The following is a 19,858-nucleotide window of genomic DNA, read 5'->3' as shown; positions in this document are numbered from 1 at the left end:
TCTAATCCAAATAATGTCTAACTTTACAAATTCAATCAAATCCAATTATAATTGGATATCCAATATTTTGTAATTAGATTGGTTAATTTTAGTTTGACGTAATTGGTTTGGTTTGGATTTTGATCACCCAAAATCTTATCTATATTTAACAAAGATGAAAATGATATATATTGATATTATGGTTGACCGGTTATGGAGGCTCAATGGCTTTTTTCTTCTCGCTTCGTTTTGGGTGTATATCAATGTTATAAAAGGGGAAAATAAAGAATAAAATACATTTTTGACCCCCGAACTATGACTAATTCAAATCATTTAATTCATTAAAACATTAAATCATTTAATTCATGTTATCTATTTCTTCTTCTCGGTATGTTCTTGGAGTTTATCAAATACAAACCCATATTATAAATAATTTTTTTAGTAATTTCATATGTAAAATTGAACAAATGTGTGTCTTCAACTACCACAAATATTTGTACTAAGAATGAAATATATGCATTGAAAATAAAATTGATGAAATCGTTGTCTTCAGAAAAATTATTTAATATTGGAAAACAAAAGAAAAGGTAAAAAATAGTTATATTTTATTAATTAGATTTTGATATTTGAAAATTTATTTAATTAATTTAAAAAATTTAGTATTTTTTATTTTCTTAATCTTTTGAAATGATTTATAATTTTTTATTTATAAGGTTTTATTATGTTTTAAAGAAATATATTTTTTCTTTAAACGTGGCACAATTTGACAATGGTCAAAATTGGAGGATAAAAATTGCTAAAAATATTATTTATTCAAAAATAAATTGGGTATAACACCTGTCCAGCTAGTCGTTGAGTTTACCGTCAAAATATTGTATTACAAGACTTGGGTGGTTATGCTACAAATGCTCTTTAAATAATAATAATAATAATAATAATAATAATAATAAAAGTAGGGGTTTAGATTGATACAAAGACAGTCATGACTCATGAGTCGGCTTTGCCGCCTATAAACAGAAGAGAATAGGTGTTGGTGTGTGTTGGTGTGGTTGAAGCGGAGGAAGGTTCATTTAAAGCCCATACGGAGCCAAAGAACCAAGTAGAACTACCATTCACTCATCACTCCGCTTCTTTAATTATAGGACTACCATCGCACGAGCAGAATTTCCTTTATTCTCTAGTTCTTGGTGTCGCCATTGCTGTTGTTCTCATTCAAACGACGTCGTTTTGTTGAAGTGTACTCTTGCCTCCACTAGCTGCTTCTTCTTCTTCTTCTTCTTTTCGCTCTATCAGGTTTGGTGTTTTGCTTAATGTCTTTTAAGTTATTCTGTCATTGTCTGCCAAGTATTTGATATAATGCCTCTGAGTGTTTTTTTAATTCCTTTTTCCGTGCTGGAGTTGGCATATATAACTTCCATTCGACTCATTGCCGATACAGTCACCTCAAAGTATTCTGCCAGAGTAGGATTTTTTTTTTTTTTTGAAATGGGTGATATTAATTGGTTTTATGATTTTATTGGTGAGGATGGTTACTTAGTGAGCTTTGCCGAGCAATAAAGCACACACACATATACATTCATATATTGATGCTTCTGTAGTTTGCTAAGAATTAAAAGTTCATTTGGGTGCACTTTTAACTTCTTTATTGGTTTGAAAACAGTAAACTGCTGCTTATATGTCAAGTTTGAAATGATGGAAGCTACTAATAATTCCATTGATAAACAAGAAGATAAAACAAAGTGGAAGTAAATATGGTGGCTGATTTGTATCTTGACAATTTTAACTTTGTTGATTTCGGAAAAGATTGTGGTATGGTTTTGTATTTTTTTTCAGTGCTAATGTTGGTCTCTATTTCCTGTTACTTTATTATGTCTCCATAGAATCTAGAGATGCCTTCAAAGGGAAAGAAGCAATCGAAGATACCATCGAGGATGTCAAGCACTGATCGGAATTCCTCTCCTCTAACACCTTCGTCAACTTTGGATTATGAAACCAACGATGAGGATCTGATTAGCATTCTGGAAGAAGCCTCTATGAAATATCCTTCTTTGATAGGAAAAAGTGCTTTCATTGGTCGGATTACTGATATTGACCATAATAATTCTATAGGATGCAAAATTTGGCTTTCTGAGTCATCCATGGTTGCATCTTCATTCACCCCTGGCTCTATTGTATCGGTAATTTACTCCATTTTGCTATATATATATAAGGTTTGTTGCTTTAGGATTTCATTTTTTATTCAAACAACCATCTATATATAATAATCATATGTCAAAAAGAACAATAGCTGATGAAGTGTCCTGCTTTATATCTGAAAAATTAGAAGATATGAAGGTTGATTAATTAAATTAGTACAACCATGAAAGCTACACGCCTGCTAAGATAAGAGTAGAATGCTTTCGCTAAAAGGATAGCAAATCAATTTAAGAAATCCTGGTCAAATCCTAAGCTACTTTGGACCAGTGTTATCTACCATTTATTCCTATGTACAAGGAGTTAACGCTGGACACATTTATTCAAGACCAAGGAAGAAAGATGGATGTAATCCAGTACAAAGAAACCTGATTATGAATATCGAGTTGCTGTAGGGGCTGTATTTTAGTATATATGGCTGGAATGATGTTGTGTTTTCTATAATGTCTTCTCCAGGTTCTAGTTTTTGATACTTAACAAAATATCGCCTCCTTGCAGGTGTCATCCCCTTCTAATAATAAATTTTCACACAGCTTTCCTCTCATCTCCTTAGCAAATAAATTTGCTAATCATTATCGTAGTGATTTAGGTGATCAACTTACTGATGAAGCAGGAAACTATTTTGCTCTTGCAACTATTCTTCCATCCAGTAAGGTTTGAGCAATGATCCCTCTTTCTTTTTCTTACCTAATTATTTATAAATTTTGACTGCATGTAATGTTTTGGAATATCACAATATATATTAAAACAGTTCAGTGCCACAAAGCATGTAATGTTTGCCTAGGTACTCAAATTAAATGGATGGTTGTATTGGTAAGATATGCCCTTAATGACCTTTCAATAATGTTCCTCCTCTTTGGGAATCTTGAAAATGTAAAAAAAAGACTTGTTTGTTTCAAGGATCATGAGATTGTAAAGGTAAAAGTATGTGATTCATGTTAGAGCATTTTTTACCTTTGCCTTCATTTAAGGTTTCTTGAGACATAATAGACTTTTAAAGTTTATATTTATATGTATATATATATATATTTATATCATGTCTCATAAAATTGTGCCAATGTCCTAACCTGATAAAGATTGCCCAATTTTAAATTCATGTTGTGCTTAGCTTGTACATTCCCATCACTTGTAGATCTGAAAGTGAATGTGAAAAAAATATGTGTATTGTGGATATTCCAAGGTGTTTGCATTTTTATTCTTATTTGTTAGATACTTTGATTTTTTTTTTTTATGTTTCTAGTCTTGATATGTTTTCTCAGGATTTATTTTTATTTTTATTTCATTCTATTCATTTCAGGTTGCAAAGAATGGAATCAGATTATCATCAAGCCTTTCAAATACAATGGGGAATCCTTCATTGGGAGGAGTGGTATTTATATATCCTACACAAAGTCAGATAGTTCCAGTTTTTGTAGCTAAAGATGAAAATCCATGCAGGACCAAAGTTAACCCTCTTTTAGTACATGAATGCAATGATTTATTTCTAGAGCTGGTGCACTCTGAGAATATGTTGGCAAGGAACAGTATAACAGCAAAAAATTCTTGTGAAACATCTTATGATCATATTGGAAATGGAGTGGTTGGAACTCCTAAGACACCAAGGAACCATTTAAAGTTGAGCTCTTCGAATATTAAGCAGTTATGCTCACCTGCATGTGAGGATTCTACAATGCAGTTAGACAACTCGAATGGTTTTTCTGTTGATTCATATGACATTGCAGAGTTCTTAGGGGATGAAAATGTTAGAAAGGTTATTGAAACAGGTGCTAGTACTTGGTTGTTTTCTCGATGTTTACTTCGAGGAAATTTTGTGATTATACCAGTTCTTTCACAGCTATGTAGCTTCCAAGTAGTTGGCACTAGAATGTTATTAAATAAAGTTAACTATGATATCACAAATAGGAGTGATGATCTGCTAGATGAAGCTTCTGACTCAGTAGAATATTCCAATGATGCATTTATAGTGAGGCGTGAAACAAAACTATGCTTATGTTTACCATCAAAACTGGCACCAAAAACCCTAGAAAGACCTAGTATTACAATGAACTTTGAACCTATGGATATTAAAGCTGATGTTGGAGATAGTATGTCAAATTTGGGTGGTCTATCTAAAGAATATGCAATTTTAAAGGATATCATTGTTTCCTCATCAGCAAACATTCTATCTAGGTATGAGTTATTTGAGTATGTCAACAATGGATCTTCTTCTTCTTTCTTATATTTATGCAATTCTAACTTGTATTGAGACACAATTAAATGTTGTAAGATGCTTCCATTGTTGAAATGTTCACTTGAGTTTCTTCGGTATATTTTATATAGTATTTAACAAATATATATGCTATATGGTTTACTGTAAACGGTTATATTGTCAATTTCTAGGATTACATCATGTTAAAAACATTAAGAGCAGTTATATTTTAAACCATTGTCACTTATCAAACTGCATGTTTGGTCAAATGTAATAACGTTGTGGCAGTTCTTGTACAAACATACTTGAAATAAGCTGATTTATCAATTTATTGGATTCTCTGAAGTCATCATTCATCATAGAGAATGTAACATGAAAAATGTCAGAATCATTGAACTTTCATGTTAAAATAAATATACACTTTTATACTTCCAAGTGTTTTTAAGTCTTTCATATTTTGCATTCACTACATCTGTCCTAACTTTTTAAGCAGTGCGGAGACTAATCAGCAATTGTTTATGGAATATATATATTTTTTTCATCTGGGAGATATAGTAACCATTCAATATCTACTGGAAGTATGTAGGTCCTAGTGTGTTATGAATTTATTATTGTTCTCCTCCTAAATACATGTTTGTATTTTTGTATTTGACACTTAAGTATTGATCATTGATGTAACTATTTAGTCTTGGTTTACGAACTACAAAGGGAGTGCTTCTTCATGGTCCCCCGGGCACTGGAAAGACTTCTTTGGCTCTACTGTGCATCCGTGATGCTGGTGTCAATCTCTTCTCTGTCAATGGACCCGAGATTGTTGGTCAGTATTATGGAGAAAGCGAGCAAGCTTTGCATGAAGTGTTTGAGTCAGCCCGTCAAGCTGCACCAGCTGTGGTTAGACTTGTTCCTGCTTTGTATTATTTTTCTTATATTTTCAGGATATTGCACTCTAATTTAACACCTCCATCTGGAATGTATAAAGATTTACTTTAAAGACTGATTTGATCTTGTGCTCCATCAGATGAACTGTCCAAAAATCATATTAGACTAGTCTTTAATCAAGAGTTTACATTGTGAGCCTAGATGAAAGAGAATGATACTCTTGATCCCTCTAGATAGCAATGACTGTAGCCAACTCATCAAAATCTCAACCTTTCTCATTGGTCCATTCTCACCTCAACTTGATCCATATCCAAACAGCTTAAAAGTTGAATGTATCTTACATTAGTTTGAAATTAATTTCTCTAACTAATTTTAATTTTATTTTCTAATTTATTGTCAATACATATTTAGTGATAATACCATGGTGTTTATTAATATAATCAAACTGTTTAAGAAGCACCAAGGGTATATTTTTCAGATGATTTATTTGATAGAAATTGCTGAACAATTTATTATTTCTTGTTGGTCCACTTTTTGGTATAATGCTTACTATAATTGGTTTTGTTTACAGGTATTCATTGACGAGTTGGATGCCATAGCACCTGCGAGAAAAGATGGTGGAGAAGAACTCTCTCAAAGAATGGTTGCCACGTTGTTGAATTTGATGGATGGGGTTAGTAGAAGTGAAGGGATCCTTGTAATTGCTGCTACCAACAGGCCTGATAGTATTGAAGCTGCACTTAGACGACCTGGAAGACTAGATAGAGAAATAGAGATAGGTGATTTATAGTTTATTCGCTGTAGGTTTTTCATGTGTTATGTTGCTCTCTTTCTCTCTCCCCTTAAGAAACAAGACATTTATTACAATAAAGTAAGAAAAACAAAAACAAAAAACTTAGAACAAAGGGCGAAATACTGCCTCCAAGAACAGAAAGAAAAGGTAATTGAATGTTAATCTAAGTCAAGGATCATAAAAAGTTAAGCAATCATTTATTTCTAATAGGTGGAACATTAGAAGCTCATAATTATTTTAATTCCCAAATAAACTTTCTGAATCTTTGACGTTACAATCATCAACAGTTCACACCAGGTGAGATTCAAGTTGTTGCTTTTGCCTAATCCACTTGAGAAACTCAATCAACATTATTATATAGGTCTAGGAAAATGAATTTTTAAGGGGATAATAATAACAAAATTATTCCATATAGTTTGGCTAAATTAGACGATCTGCCCTGAGCTTTTTAAATTACGAAATCTAATTCTCAAATATCAGTTAATAAGTAAATCTACCAAATCTACGTTATATTCTGAATGCTCATTACTTCTTGTCTTCTACCAGGGAATATCTTTCTTCCCACCTAATTGTTTCTGTTTTATTTCCTTCTTAAAATTGATGCAGGTGTGCCATCTCCAAAGCAACGGTTGGATATCTTGCTTTCTCTTCTATGTGAAATGGAGCATTCACTTTCAGATATCCATGTTCAGAACCTTGCTATTGCTACGCATGGTTTTGTAGGTGCTGATCTAGCTACCCTTTGCAATGAGGCAGCTTTGGTTTGCCTTAGACGCTATGCCAATTTAGGACGCACCTGTAATAATGTGCATGGAACATCTATTCAGCATGATGATTCTGATAATGTAGTGGAGTCTGACTCCTTTAAAGATCCAAGGGACATATCTAGGGATTACTCAGATTCTGGATCAAAATTTATTTCAAATTTGGCAGTTTCCTCACAGTGTCCACCTTCTTCAGCGGATGATAACATACACGATGTTGGTGATGGCATTAAAGAAGCATGTATGTTAAAAGTGGCTTTCGAAGATTTTGAGAAGGCCAAAATGAAAGTGAGGCCCAGTGCCATGAGAGAGGTACTATAAATCTTCCACTTTTTTAAAAATTAACATTAGGAATTTTATGTTATCATGGTTTGGAACTTTATCCTAAACTTGTGTTTACAAGTTTAGCAGCACCACCAACAACAGCAACCAAAAAAAAAAAATCTTGTTCTATGTTTCATTAGCTATCTTAAGTTTTCTATTAACTTAGCAAATGCTTTAAAGGCGAAGACATATCTACCTATTACCATCCATGCTATATAGTTGGCAATTTGCAATTTTCCTCGTTTAGTGCTTGGAGTGGTAGCGACACCAGATAGTGATTTTTCTTCAAGCCAGCTGCTTTACTGAAGAAGTCAAATAGGGACATAGTAATGCATTTTTTATTTTTGTACCACATTGTATTACTGTTTTCAGTGTGTCATATGCAAATTATTTTTCCTCTCCTTAAATGATAATTGATTGTGTAACCTTTTAAATTGTCATAAAGCAGAATGTTTTGATAAGAATGTTGAAGAAAAGGTGTACTTGTTGATCTAACTTAGGAGCACATGCTGTTTGTTGAACTTCTAGGTAATACTTGAGCTTCCTAAGGTTCAGTGGGAAGATGTTGGGGGTCAAGGAGAGGTTAAATCTCAATTAATGGAAGCTGTAGAGTGGCCTCAAAAGCACAAGGATGCTTTTAAACGCATAGGGATTCATCCACCATCAGGAATTTTGATGTTTGGTCCTCCTGGATGCAGTAAAACTCTCATGGCACGTGCTGTAGCTTCTGAAGCAGGATTGAATTTTCTTGCTGTGAAAGGTCCAGAACTTTTTAGCAAGTGGGTTGGTGAATCTGAGAAGGCTGTTAAATCTCTGTTTGCAAAAGCGAGGGTCAATGCCCCATCCATCATATTTTTTGATGAAATTGACGGTCTTGCCGGTGTTCGGGGGAAGGATAATGAAGGGGTTTCAGTGTCAGATAGGGTTATGAGTCAACTTCTTATAGAATTGGATGGTTAGTAGTGAATTTCTGTTTTCTGATGTGCCCATTATTCTACACTAAGGAATCTTTTCGTTCAAACTAGAGAAACATTAACTTCTAATATCTCAGGCTTGAAATGCGCATTGCTATTTAGTTTACAGATCAACTTTGTTGGCTTCAGGTTTGCACCAAAGACTTGATGTTACTGTTATTGCTGCAACAAATAGGCCTGACAAGATTGACTCTGCCCTCCTTAGACCAGGTTATACTCTCTCTCTCTCTCTCTCTCAACACTCACTTTTTTGAACTCGTATGTGTACACATTCACATTCAGTTCCAAGAAATAATAGCACACAACTATATCTGGGCACAGACATGTTTACACTCATTGGCATACTCATATCTATCAAGGTACTAGGTGGTTGAGTACTTCCCATCATCTTTCTATCCCCGCAAAGATAACAACACTAATGATTATATGTTTTGGACAGGACGTTTTGATCGGCTGCTATATGTGGGACTTCCAAATGAGAATGATCGAGAAGAGATATTCCATATCCATTTAAGAAAAATTCCATGTTGTTCGGATGTCAGCTTTAAAGATCTTGCTTTTCTCACTGAAGGTTTTACTGGGGCTGACATATCATTTATCTGCCGGGAGGCTGCTTTAAAAGCTATGGAGGTTGGTTAGATGACAATTGCTTTCCTTTTGAGCTAATTTTGGTGGCTTTTTTACTGATTATTGGTAATTTATGCTGCCAGGAGAATCTTCATGCTTCAGAAATTAGGATGCAGCATTTGAAGGCTTCTATTATACAAGTGCAGCCAACAGGAATTCATTCTTATCAGGAGTTATCAGAAGAATTTCAACGGCTTGTTCTTTCTCATGGGGAAGAAGAGAAAGTAGGATATAATGAACACTCAAGTAAATCAAATTGGGTTCCCATGCGGTAAACTTCTGTTATTTCATGTTTCCTTTCCTTTAGTATATTATTTTGGGGACGTCACTACAATACTTGCTTCAGATGCAATGGGTGACTTTCAACCAATCTCACTCTCTCCCTCCCCCCTTTTTCTACCTTTTATGAAAACTGATCAATGTATATTTTTTCTTTTTATACATGAAAAAATAAAAGTTCATTGCTTGAGGGTTTGGCAATTTGTTATTAGTTTGTCAAGGTTTGATAGATAATTTGGTATGGATAATTAAATGTTTTAGACGGAGTGATACAAAATACAGTTTGGTGACTCAAATCTTATTTCTCTTTACTTTTTAAAAAAATGAAGTTTTCATTTTGGCTTTATATAGAACTTCCTCACCATATTTTTCTTCACTACTTTGATATTACAGGAGCCTTATAAAATCAATAGCCCTGTTTGTTCGTAGACTGCCTGAAGTCTTGTCAATTTCACGTCCTTCAAGTGGGTAGTTGCAATGTTGGCGCAGGTTATTCCATCTTCCTGTCATGTATAGCTGGAATGTGTGTTTCTGATGGCGATGGATAAGTTACACACTCATGTTAGACGAAAATTTAAGAAGTCAAACTCGACATTAAATACTTTCAAGAGGATCAAGCCATACGGGTGTCTCATTGCCATTTGGCTGTGGTAGTACATACCACAATAACCATAAGTAGTATCCACTCACATACTCAAGTTACTGATAAGATCATTATCAATCAAGTTACTGAGAAGTATGGGCTTTCATATTCTGGTTTTTGGGGATTTTATCCTCTACCCTATTCATGGGAATGTGCACTCTAATTCAATGGCAGTGAAGCATTGTCAATCTATAAATTGTGGTCCATTGTCTGAGCTGAGCTTGGTTATTCCTGCAATGTACCCATAGGGCCCTCTTGAAAGTTACATTTAGAATCATAGTGATTAGAACAGTAGGGAGGGACAGTGTGTGAGTTGTGGGCCTTATATTTCTTGTCCATCCTGGGACTTTGTCTTTTAACCTTTTGTGCAGCCATTATCAGATGCGTTTGTTTGTATTGTGGGGCTTGCATTTTACACCCTTGGAATTGTATTGTCATTTTGAACTGTCAACTTTTGTTGTAAGTGAAGTATTTATGCTTTTTTAAGTTAAAAAGTCCTTTCCTTTTCTGTTTATTCCTAAATCCACTTGGGAATTTTGCTTGCTCAACTGTTTTGGTCATTTATTTGTTATTCGACGTCTTAAAGTTGAGAGAATATTTATAACTCCAAATCAAGACGAAAATTTGATCGTCTACAAAGATTATACTTTTCATAAAGTAGTATTGTGTTTGGATTGAAACAAGGATGAATTAGTTTCCTGACTTTTATTCTTCTTTTATTTCCCTTCTTATCTAATTTGCTTTAGCAAAATGTGATTATATGAATACACGACATTAAGAGTCACCTAACTTTTATGGTAAAGCGACAGTCATATCATCATTTATGATTTATAAGGATAAATGTAATTGTATAACCCAGATTGTGGTGATAGAATGAAAGGAGAAATATGTGTTGTCTGCCTCATATTTTCTAATAATAATAATAAGAAGAAGAAGAAGAAGAAGAAGTTTTAGGATAATAATGACCATTGTTATACTTCGCAGGTTGTGAATAGATGATTTGGAGATATTCAATGAAAATGGCATATTGGAAAACACACATAGATATTTGATTTTTTTGTTTTGTTTTTGTGTGGGTGAGTTCTCTTGAAATTCTAGAATTTATATACTAGATGCAAGCAACATGCAATCCACGTTTGTTTAGTGTTATTTATAAAATTTATTAATTATTTTTATTAAATTTGTATTATTGTCATATAAATTTCAAATAAATGATCAATATTATATATAAAAGAATGACATAAATATATTAAATGAAAAATTCAACCAAAACATTGTTTATGATTTTTTTTAAATATATATATAATATGATAACTTTTTTTAAACACAAATGATAATTCTTTAATAAAAATTAAGATTTTGTATTATATATTATTATAATGATATTTTATAATATTTAAATTGTAACGACCCAGATTTTTAAGACTCGTGAATGTTTTCATTTAATCAAATGTCTCAAAAACCCGTATAAAAAACTTTTTAAAAGTCGTATGACCACACTTAACATTTAATACAACATATTTTATAAAGAGTAGAGTGAGCCTAGTTTAGGAAAATAACACAACATTTCCAAAAATAAAATGGCTTCCCAAAAGGTCGGTCCACATGTACATTCACAAGGTAGACTCCAGCGCTCACTGCTCTGCCTTGCCCTTGTTCTTACCTATAACAGGAAACAACTAGGTAAGCGAAAACGCTTAGTAAGTTCAACTTTAAAACAAAAGCATGCAGATAATTAGAGTTCTGGATCCATCCAGACCCTACACAATAAATTTCAAGAACGCAAAAGCATCATGGCAAACTTATGGTCATGCCTGATAACCAATGACAAATTATTTCATATAAACAGATAAATTCCTGGACTCAGAAAATCCCAGAACAAGCAGATATATTATATCACAACTATTTCTTATCAACAAATAATTCCCTACACTCAGAAAATCCCAGAGCAAGCAGATATAATATATCACGATATAATTCGAGACCAACGCTCGACAACTTCCAACAATTCAGGCATAACACGCCCTCCAGCATAAATGCTAATCTGTAAGGGAGAACCGAGTCTCAACACTAAGATCTAGCCAATAAATATCCCCATCAAGGGTAACTATCGTGTTCCCTAGGGCATTGCTACTTATCCAAGAGTAAATCCCTCACAAGGGTAACCATTAAGTTACCTAGGGCATCACTACTTATCCAAGAGTGTAAGCGAAGTTACACGGGTTTACAGAGACTTCTATGTTAATCAGTGGTGCTGGTGAGCAGTTGCCCCTAGGGTGTTCAACCTCACTCAAACTTGGCAACCCCTAGTATCTCTAGGCACTCTCACTGAATGACCAATATTCACGGATACTATCTGGGAATAACTTATCAGACCACTTGCTCGGGTTCTAACCGTTCACTGATTAAGTAAGCATGAGGGCCCCTAGGTCCCATTCATTTTGGTGCCCCTAGGTTTAAACTAGCAATCCTCACCTCTTGGCCACTCGTCGCGGTAATGAACCAGACATAAATAAAATCAAGCAGTGTGACGGGGATCGCCCGTCTAGAATATGAAGGATATCTACTGGCCATATTTTATGAATCAGCACCAACTAGACTAACGTCTCTAAGCAAACTTTCTACGTCAGTGTATATATGTGCATGTGTCTCTATCCTAACATACAATATAATAGTCGTTTCATGTTGCAGCCACACAATATAAGTTGACTTACCTGGAGTCCTTTGCTCTCAGCAAGATTTCACCCTCCAATGTATAATCTAGTTATGCTTAGCCAATATTGTAATTATCCATACAGTATACTCGGATTAATTATGGCACTTCATAATTCATTATTATTATTATGGGAAATTTGGTCATTTTAAAAATCATTTGTAAGGATTAAAGATCCTTATTTGGTTTTATACCCATTAAGGAAATTCATACAAAAATATTTGAGACTAAACCCTAAGTCTCGGGGAGACCTATCTGTTGACCCTCGAATTGGTCAACGACACGGAATCAAGTAAAATGATAGAAAATGAGATAAAATCAAGACGAAAAGTTAAACAACACAAAATATTTATAGTGGTTCGGCCCCAATAAGATGGTAACAACCTACCTCCGCTTAGTGTTCTTATTGATGTATATTTCCAAGAACTATGATCAATGAACTAGGGTTCATGAGTTTCACAAGCCTTTAGATGAATACAATTATCGTGGATAAAAACACTCTATTTCTCTCTTAGAATTCCGAAGTTCAAAAGTTCCTTCTCTTGAGCCTTTTTATTCTTATTTATAGGCTCAAGGAGTTTTACCTGGGCCAATGGGCCTTAATTACATTTAATACAGGCGTATCTAAAAAATAATGTAAATTACAATTAATATGTATTTATAAGATTACATATCTGAAGGAAATAGATGAAAAGATATGACCAGACTGGTCGCCCATAAAAATGATGTCTGATGAGCTAATGATCTTCTGGTTGATGGTCGAACATATTATACTCACTTAAACTACCACGTGTATTTCATGTGTAGGTTAATTCTGCCACGTCGTCAGGTAGTCTTTTTCTGGGTAAGCATTTGCCCCCAAGTTTATTTTACTGCGACCAGCATATAATAAACTTAAGCGACCGATCTTCCATATGACCTATCACATCTGTTAGCACTTTTTCGAAAACGTAGTTATTATGACCATTGCAGTTTCCCAAAAGTGTTTTGACGGCTAACACAATTCCCCACATTTTGAAAACTCATCCCCCATCATTACCTTTTTAACTGTGCCACGATCAGTATAAATAACCTACTCTTCTCAATTTTTACCTTTTACCACTCTTCTTCTTCTCAAGAACTTAGAAGCAAAAAAGTAAGAAGAAACTCATAAAACTTTGGTGACCTGTGGTGTGTTTGTTTAGCCGCTTGCGTCAGCGCTCATGATTTCACTTCAATATTCCATTCAAGTAAGTTTCTTGATCCATCTGTCTCTGTTATACCATGCAACATTCATTTCCCTAATTTTTTGATATTCGGTCTTTGAGTTTTTTAATGTTCTTGAGAAAAAATAATTTCGGGGTAATCGGGCTCGTAGGTAGTAGCATGGTAGGATAGGAGTTTGAATGAGCAAAAACACTTAATGAGGCTTAAGAATTGGCTTGGGAAGTAGGAATGCTGATTTAGGGCGTAAAATCGAAGTAAAAATTCAATTTTTACACATTCGGAAAAATCTGGGTTTTTCCTGCCTATTTTTGGAGTCAAAAAGTTTCCCCGAAAAAACTTTTCACTTCTGCTTTTTAATCCGTTTTTCCAAACTATTCGAATGTTTTTAGTGTTTACGTTAGAATGCTGCTGGTCGTATAAAAGCTTATCTCTTATACACGAGCAACGTTATCCCAATGTTTCCACTTCTCCTATCTATTGGCCGTAGATTCTCATCTCCCCTTTTTTGTTCTAAGATTTTCATGCACGATCCTTGGGGAGGTGAGAGGACGATTGATGACGATCTGCTCGCACTACTGCTCGAGGATCAAAAACAACCGTCGCTGCCTTTTTCAGAAGTCCCATTTTCTCAACACAACTCAGCGACCAGACCTCCGACTAGTCAACTAAACATGGGTCGCGTGAAGTATACTGCTCGCAGAAAGAAGAGAACAGCCAACCCTCCTTCTAACCAGCTTGCTCCTCACACCAAAGAGCCTTCTACAAATCCCCAGCCTGTAAACACTGTACCACCCGAAATCCAAACTAAAGCCCGACCTCGCAATGACCTTAGCCAGAGGTCGAATGGTACGTTGCGCCTCCTAGAATTGTATCAGCTATGATGGTAAATAACTATCTCAAGAAGTACGGTCTTCCTGGGATAACCCTCATCAAACCTTCACCCGATCAGAGGGCAAACGTGCCTGGTGGTGCCTTCAACGCCTAGTTGAGGTACCATATCGAGGCAGGGCTATCTTGCCCCTGCACGAATTCTTTCAGGGGGTGGCCAATTATTTTGAGGCCGCCCTTTTTCAAATTACCCCCAATGGATATAGAGTACTCTCTACGCTCTATATCCATTATAACCATAAGAAGTGGCCCGTACCTACACCACACGAGATCAACTACCTATTCGATCTCAAGTCCAACCCCAACCACAACAACACGAGGTTCTTCCACTTCTACCACCAAGAGTCCACTCGTACCTTCCTGAGCGACATCACCTACAAGTCCAATGTAGGGAAGTACTTCTAGGAGTACTTTCTTACAATGGACCTGGTCGTTGATAACCTGGCCTTCACCCGAGGAGGTAAATCTTCTACTCACTGGTCACTTGTTTTCTTTTAGTTTCTCTATACCATCCTTAGAACTTTGGTGCTGTTCAGGTCCATGGTACCGACCAGACCCTACTCCAGAGATGGAGATAAGGGCAGCAGCCTTGGCCAACATGGAGAACATCGAGAAGAGCGTCAAAGAGCTGGTCACTGAGAGCAATTTAAGGCTGGTTGGCCTTCTGGCACCTCACCTAGATGTGAGGGAACCGACAGCAGGAAGTGATACTGGAGGAGACATCCCTGAGCAGCATCAGGATGTGTCACAGCCCCCGAGAAGGCAGGCAATAGGAGTGACCATCAAGGAACCTTCCAATATCCCACGAGCTGCTGCTGTTCCGACCCAACACGGGAAGGGCAAGCAGAAACTTCCAGAATACCCCCAGCCTATACTCGAGTCTTTTGATGAGAACGGTACTGACTTCTCACTTTTAGACAGTTTGCCCATTCCCTGTCATTTATTCGACAGGGATAGAAACTTTAAATATGCGACCAGTAGTTTAAATTCAGACTTCTTTGAAGCAGAGAGTGAGTGCAGCAGTAGTACCATAAATAATGTATCGACCAGTAATAGTAGCTTGGGTATACTACTTAGAATTTTTTCTTGCTCTTATTTCCTTGCTTTTTTAAGCAACTTAATTTATATGGTTTGATCATTTATTTCTATCCTGCAGTCATGACTTCTGAAGAGGCGTTCGATCTGTATAGAAAACCCAAAGGCAAGACTTTTGCGAGCAGAAGGAAAGAGAGCAGGCGGCACCCCGGGGAAAGTAGCAGCGTCCCTTCCAAGAAGAGGGCTAAGACTGAGGACCCTCCTACACCTGTACCTTCCAGGGAAACTACTCCTCCTCCAGCACCCGTTAACCCGACTCCCTCAGCTCCTGTAGACTTGACTCCTCCAGCTTCTGTCAATCCAACGCCTCCTGATCAGTCAGGAAAAGCCCAGGCCAAGGCTGTCTTGAACACAGCCTATAACTCGGCCAATGACAAACTGAAGAAGCTATCAAAACATCGATACAGTCAGGAAGCCTTTAGAAATGTCTCCTCCATGAAGGTCGAGCAGAGCCTCAGTCGCTCGCTGAATGAGAGACTCAGTGTAAGTAGCTATATATTTTATACTGTGCCTTAGCAGTCTATCTCGCTCTTTTTACTTTTACTAACAACCTTGCTTTTTTCTCTGATCGCAGGGAGTTTTAACATTGAGTACCAGCTGGCCCTGCTCAGAGGAGACGTCTGCCAAGCATGCTAAAGAGATTAAGGTTGTCGAGGGACGACTCGCCGAGCAGGTCAAGGCGGCCGATGGTAAACACACTCAACTGAGTGAGGAACTAAGAGTGGCTGAGGAAAGAATGCCAAACTAGGCGAGGAGCTGAAGCAACACAAGGAGGCCTTGGCCAAAGTCACTGAGGCCAAAGAGAGGTATAAGGATTCTTCAGTGTTGAACTTCAAAGAGGCCTCCAAACTCCAAGACGAACTGGCGATCAGGAGGAAAGAAACTGCTGAACTGGAGGAGCGAGTCAAGTTGCTCGAAGAGACCAACGCTAGTGACTTGGAGAGGTTTAAGGAAGCAGCGTTCAACTGCTTTTATATGTTTTGGAAAAGCAATCCCAAGGAAAACTGTGATTATTTTCTAGAATGAAGCAGGCTGAGTTGGCTAAGTGCGTTGCTCGCCTGGAGGAAGAGGAGACAGCTCAGGGATCCCCTGAGATTTCTTTAGCCACAGGGATTGAAGGCATGGACGAGGGTGCTGATACCACAATCGACCAGCAGCCTCAGCAAGATCCTCCATCTGCTGCTGCTGCTTCATAATTTTACTTATTTTATTTTAATTTGTAACTAGGACACACGAACCACGGTTCGTGATGTCAGGACAATATTTTGCTGTGTAGGGCAGCTTTTAATTTAATTAGCAATTACATCCGAGCAGCAACTGCTTGCGATGTAAAACATTTTACTTTGATATTATAATATTTACAATTTATTATAACATTTGTTCGCATGACCGAACTTAGCATAGTACTTTATTTTTATTTGACAAATTTTAAACAAAATTTTGAAAAATACTCTAAGTACCGTAGTATGCTTTCCCTTATTTTGCTCGTGTGTTTACATATACTTGTTGATATGATTGTCTGCTTAGTACCTTATATGCCCCCAAGGGATTGAGGAGCTTAAGGTCCTTGGTCACTTGCCAAGACTCGGACCTGTTCGAACATTACTGCTCATAATAGAGACTTGTAAAACATGATAATATAGCAAAACAACACACGTAATGAGCAAATACTTGTAATAAATACAAGAATTGGCAAGAATAACTGGCTGTGCATAGTTCCTTTTATTTCTCGTAGTAAATGGACAATCGTGTCTGTACGAGTGATCAAAAAATTGATCTTACACTTATAAGCGACTAGTTATATGACTGACTAACCCTTGTTCATAAACTTGTAAAAAGTGAAATTAATACAAGCAAATTCTTTAAAAAGAACTATTTTATTGATAATACTTGCGCATATGTTCTTCATTCCAATAGCGAGGAATGAGATCTCCATTTAAGTGAGCAAGTTTATAGGTGCCTAGTTGGAGGACTTCTTCAATTTGATACGGACCTTCCCAGTTAGGTCCAAGCACCCCCGCAACTTGATCGCGGGTGTTAAGAAAAACTCTTCTAAGTACTAAATCTCCCACATTAAATTTTCTTTTGCGTACTTTAGAGTTGAAATACCGAGCGACCTTTTGCTGGTAGGATGCTACACAGAGTTGAGCTTGTTCACGCTTTTCATCGACCAAATTCAAAGATTCCAGTAATAACTGATTATTAATACTTTGATCGTAAGCCAACCTTGTATGTGACGGTGGGTCTAATTCAACAGGCAACATGGATTCATATCCATAGGCCAAAGAAAATGGAGTATTGTAATGCCCTGAAATCCCTAATGAGGTTTAATGGTTGGATTAGTAGGCCGGGAGGGCCATAATTGATTTATTATGCCATTAAATGATTGTGTTCATGTTCATGTTTATGTGAATTATATTATAATATTATGTTAAATGCATGCATGTGGGTCCACATTTCATCTTAAGGGCATTTTGGTAGTTTGGCCCGCTAAGGGCATAATTGTATATTTTCATGCATATTGGTAAATCATTGTTGAGGCCACATAATAATGTGGATTTATTCGAGCCATTCGGCATGAGACGATCATTGAGTGCAAGGTAGCGGTTTGGTCATAACATGTTTAAGTTTGGGGCTCGGGGTGAGTCTCGGGGTGATTTGATGATTAGAGCATTATTAAGAATTAAAGGGTAATGGGATATGATTTTATTGGTAAGAATAACGGGAATTGAAGAGTGTTAATTATGATTAACGAGATAGGCGGGAAAGGAAGGTTTTGCCCTTGGGGGCTGTTAAAGGATGAAATAGGCATGGGGGGTATTTTGGTCATTTGACCTAGGCTATATATAAGCTAAAGGCTGTAGAAAATAGAACCAAAACAGAGCCTTGTTTCCTTCCTCACGGTCATCATCTTTCTTTTCTCCTTCCTTGGAATTTTGAAGCAAGTTTGAGGATTCAACTTGGAGATTGAAGCTTGAGGTCTTAGACTAGTATTCAGCCATTAAGGAGGAGTCAACCTAAGCTTAAGGTAAGGTTTTAATTCAAGTTTTATAGTTCCTTGCTCTGTTTTTGTGCTGGTTTTTAAGGTTTGGAGTTTTGATCATAGAAATGAGAATTTGATGAAGTTTTGATTGGTATAAGGCTTAAGTTTTGGTGGTTATGTGGTAGATAAGTTGTGGTAATAACTGGTGGTTTTTCTTTGTGATATTGGGAGAGATTTTATGGCGTTTTGAAATGAGTTCGAAGGGGAAAAACAGGGGTTTTTGGCTGAGTTTCAGGTGGAGCTGCGGCTCTGTTCTAGAGCGCCGCGACCCAAGCTCATTGAAGAGGAAGGGAGAACTGCTACGCCGTTGGACCGCGGCATGGAGAAGGAGGGCCACGGCTCGTGTTGGGGAAATGGTTGTGTGGCCGCTTCTGGTTGAGGAGGAGGGTCGCGACATGGTGAGGTAGGGTTGCGGCCCTTAGTGGCATTTTGGCCAAAAGTATGTTTTTGACTTGGGGATTCAAACCTTAGGCCTCAGGATCATTCCTACTGCCCGGTTTAGTAGGATTCGATGTCTCGAAGGCTAGGTTTTGGTCTGAGAACATTTATTATTCATTTTATTGATGGAATCCCATAATTGGTTATGACCAGGTGACCGTCAGGGAACTAAAGGGTTGATCGTTCTCAAGGGTCGTTCTTTTATTAATTCTCGCTCGAACCAGAGGTAAGAAAACTGCACCCCATATGTGACATACATGGTTATTCATGAGGCATGTTGAGTGTTTATGTAACGACCCAAAATCGCTATTAAGGCTTAAGGGCCTTGATTAGTGTGCCAGGAGGGCATGTTGGGATTTATGTGTGATTTTATGAGTTAAATGCATGGTTATGATTTAAAGCATGTTATTGACTAATTGTTTATCTGAGATGCATGACTATGTGTATTAGTATGCATGTAGGCCCTGATTGTGTTTGAAGGGCATAATTGTAATTTTAGCCGCTGAGGGCATATATGTGATAATTGTATTCCGTGATTTGTACCACGTGAGTGTGGTGGTATTATTTTGATGCACGTGCCGAGACGGTCCTAGAGAGCAAATTAACTTAAGAGTCACAACGGGATTTCTATACCCGGCTCGGGAGGAGCCTAGGGGTACTTCGGGAATTTTATGGCTAAGATTGAGATTTAGCGGGTAATGGTTATTGGTGATTGAGTAACCTGGGTAACCATTAGTTACTACTTAGAGTAACAAGTTCTAGATAGAAAATGGTAGAAATGAAATAGAAGTAAAAGGACTTAAGTGCCCTTGAGGTTAGTTGGGAAAGGATA

General features: G+C 36.7%; 2 protein-coding genes across 2 annotated transcripts; both read left to right on the top strand.

Moving 5' to 3' along the window:
- The first annotated feature begins 956 nt into the window (after nucleotides 1-956).
- Nucleotides 957-10,157, top strand: LOC133823264 (calmodulin-interacting protein 111). Its single transcript, XM_062255930.1, has 12 exons — nucleotides 957-1,272; nucleotides 1,860-2,156; nucleotides 2,671-2,826; nucleotides 3,470-4,341; nucleotides 5,047-5,251; nucleotides 5,811-6,018; nucleotides 6,639-7,108; nucleotides 7,649-8,075; nucleotides 8,224-8,304; nucleotides 8,534-8,724; nucleotides 8,805-8,992; nucleotides 9,394-10,157. Exons 2-12 carry the CDS (start codon nucleotides 1,869-1,871, stop codon nucleotides 9,470-9,472), a joined length of 3,165 nt encoding a protein of 1,054 aa, XP_062111914.1. The 5' UTR covers nucleotides 957-1,272; nucleotides 1,860-1,868; the 3' UTR covers nucleotides 9,473-10,157.
- A 4,076-nt stretch (nucleotides 10,158-14,233) lies between these two features.
- LOC133825200 (uncharacterized) lies at nucleotides 14,234-16,741 on the top strand. Its single transcript, XM_062258178.1, has 6 exons — nucleotides 14,234-14,408; nucleotides 15,131-15,346; nucleotides 15,607-16,028; nucleotides 16,120-16,234; nucleotides 16,294-16,489; nucleotides 16,567-16,741. Exons 1-6 carry the CDS (start codon nucleotides 14,234-14,236, stop codon nucleotides 16,739-16,741), a joined length of 1,299 nt encoding a protein of 432 aa, XP_062114162.1.
- Nucleotides 16,742-19,858: the final 3,117 nt, after the last annotated feature.

This window comes from Humulus lupulus, chromosome 3, assembly GCF_963169125.1.
Source record: "Humulus lupulus chromosome 3, drHumLupu1.1, whole genome shotgun sequence".
In the NCBI taxonomy this organism is placed as follows: domain Eukaryota; kingdom Viridiplantae; phylum Streptophyta; class Magnoliopsida; order Rosales; family Cannabaceae; genus Humulus; species Humulus lupulus.
The sequence above is the reverse complement of the archived record's forward strand: the minus strand, read 5'-3'. Positions and strand labels throughout refer to the sequence as shown.

Coding starts and splice junctions, on each gene's coding strand:
- LOC133825200 (XM_062258178.1), top strand. CDS start 14,234: ATGGGTCGCGTGAAGTATACTGCTCGCAGAAAGAAGAGAACAGCCAAC. Junction 14,409..15,130: donor CCTTAGCCAGAGGTCGAATG/GTACGTTGCGCC, acceptor CACCTCACCTAG/ATGTGAGGGAACCGACAGCA. Junction 15,347..15,606: donor CGAGTCTTTTGATGAGAACG/GTACTGACTTCT, acceptor TCTATCCTGCAG/TCATGACTTCTGAAGAGGCG.
- LOC133823264 (XM_062255930.1), top strand. CDS start 1,869: ATGCCTTCAAAGGGAAAGAAGCAATCGAAGATACCATCGAGGATGTCA. Junction 2,157..2,670: donor CCCCTGGCTCTATTGTATCG/GTAATTTACTCC, acceptor GCCTCCTTGCAG/GTGTCATCCCCTTCTAATAA. Junction 8,076..8,223: donor ACTTCTTATAGAATTGGATG/GTTAGTAGTGAA, acceptor TGTTGGCTTCAG/GTTTGCACCAAAGACTTGAT.